This window comes from Bufo gargarizans, unplaced genomic scaffold (assembly GCF_014858855.1).
Source record: "Bufo gargarizans isolate SCDJY-AF-19 unplaced genomic scaffold, ASM1485885v1 original_scaffold_1966_pilon, whole genome shotgun sequence".
NCBI lineage: Eukaryota > Metazoa > Chordata > Amphibia > Anura > Bufonidae > Bufo > Bufo gargarizans.
The window spans coordinates 13451-26268 of record NW_025334588.1 but is presented as its reverse complement, the minus strand read 5'-3'; the positions used below and the strand labels follow the sequence as shown (position 1 = coordinate 26268).

The window sequence follows — 12818 nt, the reverse complement described above, 5'->3', positions numbered from 1 at the left end:
GGTGACAAGAGACGCCAGAGACACGGTAAGGCGTAGAGACCTGCTTTCGGAGTAGTCGCTGCTCTGCTGACGCAGGGACATCACATAGAGCAGCCAAGGCCCAAGTAAAGAGATAAGATGAGCGGCTGGCGCTGTCCTCTGGGGAGAAAAGATTAAAGAGATTAAAGGATGGGGCAGAGGCTGGCGAACGGGGACAGAAGAGGCCACCACAGCAGTAATCTCATTATTATTAGGAGGAGGGGTCAGCAGTCATCTCATTATTATTAGAGGGTGGGTGTCAGCAGTCATCTCATTGTCATTAGAGGATAAAGTCAGCAGTCATCTAATTATCAGTAAGACAGGAACCCAACAGGCAGGGCTCAGGTCTGGATGCAGCTACCCCTGTAGACTACTGCCAGCTGTCCTTTCTTTGGCACCGTCTATGCAGACAGGACAGTTTGTTTCCAATAGGGCGGGGAGCAGCCAAGTACGAGTCTTCCAGGGCAACACAGCCTCGGGGTCTTCGCTTAAGGAAGGAACATTCCTGGAAAACCCCTTTAAGGCAGAATTATCAAAATAGATAAACTGCAGCCAATCACAGTGCAGCTTTCAACTTACGAGATCAGTGTAAGAAATGAAAACTTAGCTCTGATTGGGCGGCAGCCGTCGCGCCCTGACACAATGGTAACGCCAGTCACTTCTGCCCTTAGAGAGCATACTCCCGTCCAGCAGGATGCAGGCACCATTAAGACAGGTCCAGTAGCATTCAGGGCCCGTGATTTCCAGCCACCAGGAAGAGGCTCACCTGCGGGCTGGCATCTCGCCATCATCTTGTCCAGGACGCGGGGGTGAAGGGACACGAGGCCCTGGCAGAGCGGAGTACAGTTTTCTGGGCGACCACTGCTGGTGCCATCACTCAGGGTCACCAAACACTGCAAAAGAAAGGTCCAGATTCTTCTTCTTCTTATAATAATAAAATAATAATAATAAAATAATAATAATAATAAAATAATAATAAAATAATAATAATAAAATAATAATAATAATAACAATCTTTATTTTTATAGTGCCAACATATTCCGCAGCGCCTGACAAATCAGGGGTTCATGTACAGACAGTCCTAAATGACATAGCAACAGACAAGTCGATTATTACAAGAGGAATGAGGGCCCTGCTCGCAAGAGCTTACAATCTATGAGGGGATAGGGGTGACACAAAAGGTAGAAGTGCTTGTTATGTACGATAGTCCAGACCTCTTGGGAGAATAGGGGAGCAGATATAAAGCCACATGAGCCGGTCAGAAGCCAATATACAAAGTGCTTCTGGGTGCAGTGGAGGCGCAGCTTCAGGGAATGAGAAATGGGCCATGGGAGGTTAGATCATGGGAGGCGAGAGGCCACCCTGAAAAGATGTGTTTTTAGCAAACGCTTAAAACTCTGCATGTTGTGATTAAGCCCGATTTCTTGGGGTAGGGCATTCCAGCTAAGAGAAAATCGTGGAGCCGGGAGTGAGAGGTTCGGATATTTGTGGAAGTCAGTCGTAAGTCATTGGCTGAATGGAAAGAACAGGGAGGGTGGTAGAGATGAGGAGGAGATGTAGGGGGTGCAGCACTGTGGAGAGCACTGGTAGGATGGTAGACAGAGATGAGGAGATGTAGGGGGTGCAGCACTGTGGAGAGCACAGGTAGGACGGTAGACAGAGATGAGGAGGAGATGTAGGAGGTGCAGCACTGTGGAGAGCACAGGTAGGACGGTAGACAGAGATGAGGAGGAGATGTAGGAGGTGCAGCACTGTGGAGAGCACAGGTAGGACGGTAGACAGAGATGAGGAGGAGATGTAGGGGGTGCAGCACTGTGGAGAGCACAGGTAGGACGGTAGACAGAGATGAGGAGGAGATGTAGGAGGTGCAGCACTGTGGAGAGCACAGGTAGGATGGTAGACAGAGATGAGGAGGAGATGTAGGGGGTGCAGCACTGTGGAGAGTACAGGTAGGATGGTAGACAGAGATGAGGAGGAGATGTAGCGGGTGCAGCACTGTGGAGAGTACAGGTAGGATGGTAGACAGAGATGAGGAGGAGATGTAGGGGGTGCAGCACTGTGGAGAGCACTGGTAGGATGGTAGACAGAGATGAGGAGATGTAGGGGGTGCAGCACTGTGGAGAGCACAGGTAGGACGGTAGACAGAGATGAGGAGGAGATGTAGGAGGTGCAGCACTGTGGAGAGCACAGGTAGGACGGTAGACAGAGATGAGGAGGAGATGTAGGGGGTGCAGCACTGTGGAGAGCACAGGTAGGACGGTAGACAGAGATGAGGAGGAGATGTAGGAGGTGCAGCACTGTGGAGAGCACAGGTAGGATGGTAGACAGAGATGAGGAGGAGATGTAGGGGGTGCAGCACTGTGGAGAGTACAGGTAGGATGGTAGACAGAGATGAGGAGGAGATGTAGGGGGTGCAGCACTGTGGAGAGTACAGGTAGGATGGTAGACAGAGATGAGGAGGAGATGTAGGGGGTGCAGCACTGTGGAGAGCACAGGTAGGATGGTAGACAGAGATGAGGAGGAGATGTAGGAGGTGCAGCACTGTGGAGAGCACAGGTAGGATGGTAGACAGATGAGGAGGAGATGTAGGAGGTGCAGCACTGTGGAGAGTACAGGTAGGATGGTAGACAGAGATGAGGAGGAGATGTAGGAGGTGCAGCACTGTGGAGAGCACAGGTAGTATGGTAGACAGATGAGGAGGAGATGTAGGAGGTGCAGCACTGTGGAGAGTACAGGTAGGATGGTAGACAGAGATGAGGAGGAGATGTAGGGGGTGCAGCACTGTGGAGAGCATGGGTAGGATGGTAGACAGATGAGGAGGAGATGTAGGAGGTGCAGCACTGTGGAAAGTACAGGTAGGGTGGTAGACAGAGATGAGGAGATGTAGGAGGTGCAGCACTGTGGAGAGCACAGGTAGGATGGTAGACAGAGATGAGGAGGAGATGTAGGAGGTGCAGCACTGTGGAGAGTACAGGAAGGATGGTAGACCGAGATGAGGGAGGAGATGTAGGAGGTGCAGCACTGTGGAGAGCACAGGTAGGATGGTAGACAGATGAGGAGGAGATGTAGGGCGTGCAGCACTGTGGAGAGTACAGGTAGGATGGTAGAGAGAGATGAGAAGGAGATGTAGGGCGTGCAGCACTGTGGAGAGTACAGGTAGGATGGTAGACAGAGATGAGGAGGAGATGTAGGAGGTGCAGCACTGTGGAGAGTACAGGTAGGATGGTAGACAGAGATGAGGAGGAGATGTAGGGGGTGCAGCACTGTGGAGAGTACAGGTAGGATGGTAGACAGAGATGAGGAGGAGATGTAGGGGGTGCAGCACTGTGGAGAGCACAGGTAGGATGGTAGACAGAGATGAGGAGAAGATGTAGGGGGTGCAGCACTGTGGAGAGCACAGGTAGGATGGTAGACAGAGATGAGGAGGAGATGTAGGGGGTGCAGCACTGTGGAGAGCACAGGTAGGATGGTAGAGAGAGATGAGAAGGAGATGTAGGGGGTGCAGCACTGTGGAGAGCATGGGTAGGATGGTAGACAGAGATGAGGAGGAGATGTAGGGGGTGCAGCACTGTGGAGAGCACAGGTAGGATGGTAGACAAATGAGGAGGAGATGTAGGGGGTGCAGCACTGTGGAGAGCACAGGTAGGATGGTAGACAGAGATGGGGAGATGTAGGAGGTGCAGCACTGTGGAGAGCATGGGTAGGATGGTAGACAGTGATGAGGAGGAGATGTAGGGGGTGCAGCACTGTGGAGAGCACAGGTAGGGTGGTAGACAGATGAGGGAAGAGATGTAGGGTGGTGCAGCACTGTGGAGGGCTTTGTGGGTGAGGACGAACAGTTTGAATTGGATTCTATAGTGTATGGGTAGCCAGTGCAATGACTGACATGCGGCAGAGGCATCAGAGTTGCGGTTGGACAGATTGGTGACCCTGGCTGCTGCATTAAGAATAGATTGGAGAGGGGAGAGTCTGGGGAGGGGGAGGCCAATTAATAGTGAGTTGCAGTATTCAAGGCGCAAGTGGATCAGGGCAACAATGAGAGAGTTTTTGTTGTTTCCATAGTGAGAAAGGGGCAGATACTAGAGATGTTTTTGAAGTGCAGGCGACATGAGCAGGAGAGAGAATAAATATAGGGGGTGAAAGAAAGATCAGTGTCAAAAGTCACCCCGAAACAGCGGGCGTGCTGCCTAGGAGTGATGACGGTGTTGCACACCGAGAGGCAGGCATCAGGTTTAGGCAGGTTAGTAGATGGAGAGAACACAAGAAGTTCAGTTTTTGAAAGATTTAGTTTCAGATAGAGAGGACATAATGTTAGAGATGGCAGAGAGACAGTCACTGGTGTTCTGTAATACAGCAGGTGTGATGCCTTATCAATAATCATTATTGGTTTACAGCAAGGGTGCACAACCTGCGGCCCCCAGAGCCAAGGTTTGTGGCCCCTGTCCGCCTGGACAGAAACACAGCTGATCATGCAGCAGTGCACAATTGCAGGATTACAGCTCCTGCACTGTAGCAGGAGCAGGACGGGTCCCCGCCCCTGTACGCTCCATCACGTGCGTCGACCACTGGCTTCCTTCCGACTACGGTATTTGCCTACTCTTCTAATACCGACACTCCATAGTCTGCATCGACCACCGGCTTCCTTCCGACTACGGTATTTGCCTACTCTTCTAATACTGACACTCCATAGTCTGCCTCGACCACCGGCTTCCTTCCGACTACGGTATTTGCCTACTCTTCTAATACTGACACTCCATAGTCTGCATCGACCACCGGCTTCCTTCCGACTACGGTATTTGCCTACTCTTCTAATACTGACACTCCATAGTCTGAATATTTTGGCGGTCAAGGAATAGGGGGGCGATTATTGCAAGAGTACGGGGTGCTTGGGCAGATGGTTTAGAGTTCGGGCTGATGGCAAATTGGGGCGAGAAAGATGCACTTTGATTTGGCCATTTAATAGGGGCCAGATTATTGCACGAGGGGGGGCGCAAACATGGCACTGATTAGGGAAAGATTGACGAGAGGTGTGGCTGAGGGGGGGGAAGGGGGGGTGGAAGAGGCACTGATTGGGTGCTCAAGTCATGTGGGCAGATTATGGCGGGTGGGTTGGGATTATGGTAATGGGGCGAGCAGATGGCAAGGGTGGGTCTGTTGGCATTTGGGCAGATTATGGTATGGGGCACTGGGAGGGGGCAGATGGTAATGCAAGGCAGATGGCACTGAGGGTGGGCAGATCGCACTGAGGTGGGGAATCAAAAACAATTTCATGTGAATAATGTCTTTTATATATTTTTTTATTTCTATTTTATTTTTTAGCATCTACAATAATAAAATAAACAAATAAATTGTTTTTGGAAATTGAAAATATCTGAAAGTTATATAAAAAAAAAAAAAAAGTGTTATCTATGTCAATTATGTTGTATAGCATGTTTAAATATACTTTTGTATTAGGGTCGTATCCAGCAACCGGTAAGTACACGCAAGAATAGTTTATTTTTTTTATAATCCTCTAATAATCAATCATTGGATTAATCATTATTTTTTGTTTTTCTAGTCTTCATTATCGACCAGCTCAGCCGCCACCATCACCTGCTGGGGCCGGCTCGTCACGGGCGTCGCCGAGGGAAGGTGGAGATAGCACGGACCAGGACCAGCAGCAACTTAGTATATTTCTATATATCCATTTTAAACCAATATTATGTTTTAACAAATTTTTTTTATTCTTTTTTTTTTTTTAGGAACCTTCTACTAGATCCACCAGGCAGGATCCCCCAGTCGCCTCTAGAGTCCTTGAAAGAGGCCGTGGCGGTCGGGGACGTGCAAGTCTCGAATGCTTAGTTTTAATTAGAATTTTTCTTTTGGGGTTAGGGTTCCAGAGTCTCCACCTGGGAAGATATGGAGTTCGTTGTCCCACGTATACACAACTAACTCCTTATCCAGCTGGTGGAGGCGCGTCCCGCTTTATGGGACCACACCGACCGCCACCATGCAGACCATCACCTTACCAAGCGGCTCTGGAGGCAGATCTGCGACTCGTTGTTCACTGGCTGGGGGGGGGGGGGGATCTAAATGCGGCGGCACAGAAAGAATGTGGTAAGTAGAGCGATATGTATTTTTACCTTATGTATAATGTAAACTTAAGTCCATAATAATATTATAATAAAAAAAGTTTTTTTTTTTTTTTTAACAGTTCAAAAGGTTATGACTTGGTGGCGGTCAATCCAGAACCACTTCAAGAGAGATTATAAAGGAAGTTCAGGCCCCGAGTGGATCCGGAGCAACCCTAACCCTCAAGACCGACATATCCGAATAACCCTAACCCATACCCCCGAATAGACCAAATGACTCCCGAGTAGGTGCATGAGTTTAAAAATTTGATGGAGAACAGGTTGTGGAAAATGTTGCACCGCCCCCTGTCCCACACCTGCCCCCCATCCCATTGTTTTCACCCAGCCCCCTTCCGCCAACCTTCCCATTTCAGTCATCCATCCCTTTCCCACCCCCTGAGCATGTGTACATTCTACACCTTCCCCTCCTCAATATACTGCTCCAACTTCTTTTCCTACTCCTCCTACGCATGCTCGGGAACATTCCAGTTCCAACCCTTCAACTCTCCACACCCCTCAAATCCCTCCTGCATCTTTTCCTGCGGCCCGTCGTTTTCATTCCTCAATAGAAGACGGGGGGGGGGGAGGGGCTACTGCTGCCGGTTCTAGAATGTCCACCCCTCAAAGCTCCACCTCCTCTTGTCGTTTTAAAAATTTATAGTTTAAAAAAAAAAAAAAATTGGTTTTGTTTATATAACATTTCAGAAAATTATTTTGTAAAATAAATACGTCAACTTTACTTGACTGTAATTTTTTTATTTCAAGATCCTCAACTTGTGTCACTCCGGCTGTGGGGAAAGTAAAACTACCAGGAAAAAAATAAATACAGTTTATTAAATAAAAAAGGAGTTTTATTTTCCCCCGCTCCTGTAGTCCCAAAGGTAGGACAATATTTACTGTGGCACGATCAATAACGGGCTTTCTTAAAGCTCCTTATTGATCATATTCTGGCTGATTGGCACATGAACAATCTGGAGCAAATCCACATGAAGCCTTGCGGCAGTCACGCTACAATCACATTTACTAGAGATACATTTTTTTTATCTATTGCTCTTTAGCAAAGATGAAGCTGTCACAGAAAGTAGTGTCATTACTAGAGTTGAGCGAACACCTGGATGTCCGGGTTCAGCCGAACTTCACAAAAAAAGTTCGAGTTCGGGACCCAAACCCCATTGAAGTCAATGGGAACCCGAACTTTTGAGCACTAAAATGGCTGTAAGAATGTAATGGAAAGGGCTAGAGGGCTGCAAAATGTGGTTAAGAGCACGGAAAGTGCTCTGCAAACAAATGTGGATGGGAACGTTTATGCCTCGCTTCAGGCTCTGATGGCACAGCGTGCAAACCACTCATGTCTTGTCATCAGCACATTGTCTGAAGAACTGCCACGCCAGGAAACTCCTTGGAACTGGCTTTGGTGAGCTCGGTCCCTTACTGCGGTGGGCAGTAGCCGGCGTACTGTCTAGAGGACGGTCACTCCGCTTTTGCACCCTGCTCCCTCTTCTGCTGTGCTGGTGGCTCTGTGCGACCACCGCCTCTTCCTCCGAACTACATAGGTCACTCGCATGACCTTGATTCCATGTGGGGTCGAGGACCTCATCGTCCTCCACATCATCTTCCACCCAGTCTTCACCCCTGCCCTCCTTGTCGGTCTGCACACTGCAGAAAGCCCCAGCAGTTGGCACCTGTGTTTCGTCCTCAGAGACATGCCGCGATGGTCCTCCCATGTACTCATCTTGAAAGATAAGTGGTTGGGCATCGGTGCACTCAATCTCTTCCACTTCTGGGGCAGGGCTAGGTGGATGGCCCTGGGAAACCCTGCTAACAGAGTCATCAAAAAGCAGAAGAGACTGCTGCATGACTTGGGGCTCAGACTGCTTGGCTGATGTGCAAGGGAGTGAGGTGAAAGACTGATGGACATCGGCTGCAGGTGCCAACTGTGGTCTTTCAGCAGGAGACTGGGTGGGAGACAATGTGAAGGAACTGGAGCCACTGTCAGCAACCCAATCTACTATCGCCTGTACTTGTTCAGGCCTCACCATCCGTAGAGCAGCATTAGGCCCGACCAAATACCGCTGCAGGTTCTGTCGCCTACTCGCACCTGAGGAAGGGGTTTCACTTGTCCATGTAGCTGGCACAGATCGACCACGTCCTCTCCCTGCAACAGGAGCTCCACCAGCAGCACCACGGCCTGGGCCACGTCCCTTATTCAATGTAACTCCAGTATTGACTGGTTGTATGTGACAGATGCAGCAAAGGCCCCAGATGGAGGGTCTTGCAAAAAAAAAAAAAAAGGGTGATTTTAAGCTTGTATTTGACTGTCACAAATGCACATATGCTGTGCTGGTGCACTGAACTTGCATAAAATGGCCGCCGCCTCCCACCTAACTGACAGATAAAAGTTCTTTTTCTGTGTCACTGGGCTCAGGAGAGGGTAAATGGATTGTGCACTGTACCCAAAAAACAAAATCTAGGTAGATTGCTTAGTTAACAAGCACTTCTGATAAAAGATTCTGTCCTATTCTCTCCCTCACAGCAGCAGCAGCATCCTCTCCCTACACTAATCAGAGCAGAGTGACGGACCCCACATCGCCGGCACTCTCATAGAAAATGCCTTTTCTTGTCCGCAATTGCGGACAAGAATAGGAAATGTTCTATTTTTGGACCGCACATTCCGGCCCTATTGAAAAAGAAAAGAGTACGCACCTGTTCCGCAAAATTGCGGAATGGATGCAGACCCATTTTGCGGACCTGTTAATGGACACTAAGGGATCATGCACACGACCGTATGCCCTCCGAGACATACGGTCTGTGAGCGGGCCATATTTCCCATGGTCGGCATACATCGTGCGCACGGGAGCGCCCAGCATCATAGGTTACTATGATACTGTGCGCATCGAGCCACCTGCGGCACTATTGTCCTGCACTCATATGATCATACGAGTGCAGGACAGTAGTCCAGCATGCGGCCCGATGTGCACAGTATCATAGCTATGATGCTGTGCTCTCCCGTGCGCACGATGTATGCCGACGCTGGGATATATGGCACGCTCACGGACTGTATGGAGGACATACGGTCATGTGCACGAGCCCTTAGGGTCCATTAGGGTTGAGCCCTTAGGGTCCAAATGGTTTTGAATCCGTTCCGCAATTTTGCAGGCAAGTGTGCAGTGACGCAAGTGGCTGTGCGCGGGGTCCAGCGCACAGCCGCTAGCCGCTGAGCGCGGGGTCCAGCGCACAGCCGCTGAGCGCGGGGTCCAGCGCACAGCCGCTGAGCGCGGGGTCCAGCGCACAGCCGCTGAGCGCGGGGTCCAGCGCACAGCCGCTGAGCGCGGGGTCCAGCGCACAGCCGCTGAGCGCGGGGTCCAGCGCACAGCCACTGAGCGCGGGGTCCAGCGCACAGCCACTGAGCGCGGGGTCCAGCGCACAGCCACTGAGCGCGGGGTCCAGCGCACAGCCACTGAGCGCGGGGTCCAGCGCACAGCCACTGAGCGCGGGGTCCAGCGCACAGCCACTGAGCGCGGGGTCCAGCGCACAGCCACTGAGCGCGGGGTCCAGCGCACAGCCACTGAGCGCGGGGTCCAGCGCACAGCCACTGAGCGGCGGGGTCCAGCGCACAGCACACTGAGCGCGGGGTCCAGCGCACAGCCACTGAGCGCGGGGTCCAGCGCACAGCCACTGAGCGCGGGGTCCAGCGCACAGCCACTGAGCGCGGGGTCCAGCGCACAGCCACTGAGCGCGGGGTCCAGCGCACAGCCACTGAGCGCGGGGTCCAGCGCGGGGTCCAGCGCAAGCCACTGAGCGCGGGTGTCCAGCGCACAGCCCTGAGCGCGGGGTCCAGCGCACAGCCACTGAGCGCGGGGTCCAGCGCACAGCCACTGAGCGCGGGGTCCAGCGCACAGCCACTGAGCGCGGGGTCCAGCGCACAGCCACTGAGCGCGGGGTCCAGCGCACAGCCACTGAGCGCGGGGTCCAGCGCACAGCCACTGAGCGCGGGGTCCAGCGCACAGCCACTGAGCGCGGGGTCCAGCGCACAGCCACTGAGCCGGGGTCCAGCGCACAGCCACTGAGCGCGGGGTCCAGCGCACAGCCACTGAGCGCGGGGTCCAGCGCACAGCCACTGAGCGCGGGGTCCAGCGCACAGCCACTGAGCGCGGGGTCCAGCGCACAGCCACTGAGCGCGGGGGTCCAGCGCACAGCCACTGAGCGCGGGGTCCAGCGCACAGCCACTGAGCGCGGGGTCCAGCGCACAGCCACTGAGCGCGGGGTCCAGCGCACAGCCACTGAGCGCGGGGTCCAGCGCACAGCCACTGAGCGCGGGGTCCAGCGCACAGCGCGCCGTTTACTTCTGTATTTGGCACGGGCGCAGTGAGTGAAGGCCGTTCTCCTAAAGCCGGCATCCTCACTGTGACGTAGTCTGCGAAGGCGCCGTGAGGAATCCGGCACCAGGAGCGCATCATTCACTCAATGCGCCTGCGCCGAATATAGAAATGAACGGCACAGGCGCAGGATTTCATAAGCGATCAATCAAGAGGAGCGGGGCGGGCAGAACAGGGGACCTGGGCAGGATAAAGGGTGAGTAGACGGCGCCTCTAGGTGCTGATTCTACGCCCACATAGCACCTAGAGTCTCATTAGCATATTATAAAAGTGCTTGTTTTATTAGAACGGCCGCAGGGAGAAAGGTAACAAACATTAGTGCATCGCTATATCAGTCTGCTACATAACGGTATTTCTGGTGGTAGAAGCCCGTTAATATCTGGTGTGTTAATAGGATTGAGAGGATTACTAGCCGATTAGTTACGGGATAATATCGGCATTTTGTTAAAATTCAGAGCCAGAACTCCGACCGACAAGGCAGCAGCTAGGAGGACTAACCTGCAAGCTCTGCCCCAACAGTCCCTCTTCAGTCCCTGCCGGACTACACAGCAGCTCATCCAGCACCCGCAGGAAGTCACTGGAGCACGCCTGCAGCTCTCTGGAGCAAAACGAAGGGTTAACAGTTGACATGTCAAGGAGCTACACGTGAGAAACACTAAGATTGCTGAACTTCAACCTCACCTGGAAGATTCCGGAAGTCCCCAAAAACAGTAATAGGAATTCAGCAGCACAAAAAGATCAGACAGGAAGGAGACGGCCCAGGAGCACTGCATATGGAGAGCAAGAATATGAGAGGAGAGAAGCAAGGAGCATCATATAGTCTATAGAGCACGGCAATTACTCCCACCATCTCCAAAATACACTGTTAATCTCAACATCCCTGAAGGAGATGAGAATACTATACCATCAATCTAGCCTTTCTGCGTATAGTCTGCAAAACAATCTTCACCACAGCTCAGGTACAACACACACAGTAAACCCATCTACACATGGGGCACACGGGGGGACCTGCCACACCATGAACCCTGAGGAGCAAAACCATCATCTACACATGGGGCACACGGGGTGATCTGCCGCACCATGAACCCTGAGGAGCAAAACCATCATCTACACATGGGGTACACGAGTGATCTGCCGCACCATAAACCATAAGGAGCAAAACCATCATCTACACATGGGGTACACGGGGGGACCTGCCGCACCATGAACCCTGAGGAGCAAAACCATCATCTACACATGGGGTACACAGGGGGGGACCAGCCGCACCATGAACCCTGAGGAGCAAAACCATCATCTACACATGGGGTACACAGGGGGGGACCAGCCGCACCATGAACCCTGAGGAGCAAAACCATCATCTACACATGGGGTACACAGGGGGGGGGGGGACCTGCCGCACCATGAACCCTGAGGAGCAAAACCATCATCTACACATGGGGCACACGGGGTGATCTGCCGCACCATAAACCCTGAGGAGCAAAACCATCATCTACACATGGTATACACGGGGGGGACCTGCCGCACCATGAACCCTGAGGAGCAAAACCATCATCTACACATGGGGTACACAGGGGGGGGGGGGGGGACCTGCCGCACCATGAACCCTGAGGAGCAAAACCATCATCTACACAGGGGGTACACGGGGAGACCAGCCGCACCATGAACCCTGAGGAGCAAAACCATCATCTACACATGGGGCACACGGGGTGATCTGCCGCACCATGAACCCTGAGGAGCAAAACCATCATCTACACATGGTATACACGGGGGGACCTGCCGCACCATGAACCCTGAGGAGCAAAACCATCATCTACACATGGTATACACGGGGGGACCAGCCGCACCATGAACCCTGAGGAGCTAAACCATCATCTACACATGGGGCACACGGGGTGATCTGCCGCACCATGAACCCTGAGGAGCAAAACCATCATCTACACATGGTATACACGGGGGGACCTGCCGCACCATGAACCCTGAGGAGCAAAACCATCATCTACACATGGGGTACACGGGGGGACCTGCCGCACCATGAACCCTGAGGAGCAAAACCATCATCTACACATGGGGTACACGGGGGGACCTGCCGCACCATGACCCCTGAGGAGCTAAACCATCATCTACACATGAGGTACACGGGGTGATCTGCCGCACCATGAACCATAAGGAGCAAAACCAGCATCTACACAGGGGGCACACGGGGTGATCTGCCGCACCATGACCCCTGAGGAGCAAAACAATCATCTACACAGGGGGTACACGGGGAGACCTGCCACACCATGACCCTCGAGGTGCAAAACTATAATGTACACAT

General features: G+C 52.4%; 1 protein-coding gene across 1 annotated transcript in view; it reads right to left on the bottom strand.

Annotated features, from left to right (window-relative positions):
* Positions 1-12818, bottom strand: part of STK36 (serine/threonine kinase 36) — a gene marked incomplete at its 5' end in the record, with an annotated part of 44694 nt that overhangs the window by 18624 nt on the left and 13252 nt on the right. The window contains 4 exons of the mRNA XM_044274673.1: positions 41-138; positions 785-911; positions 11003-11102; positions 11186-11271. Of these exons, the coding sequence (XP_044130608.1) occupies positions 41-138; positions 785-911; positions 11003-11102; positions 11186-11271 (411 nt within the window). The remainder of the gene's footprint in view (positions 1-40; positions 139-784; positions 912-11002; positions 11103-11185; positions 11272-12818) is intronic.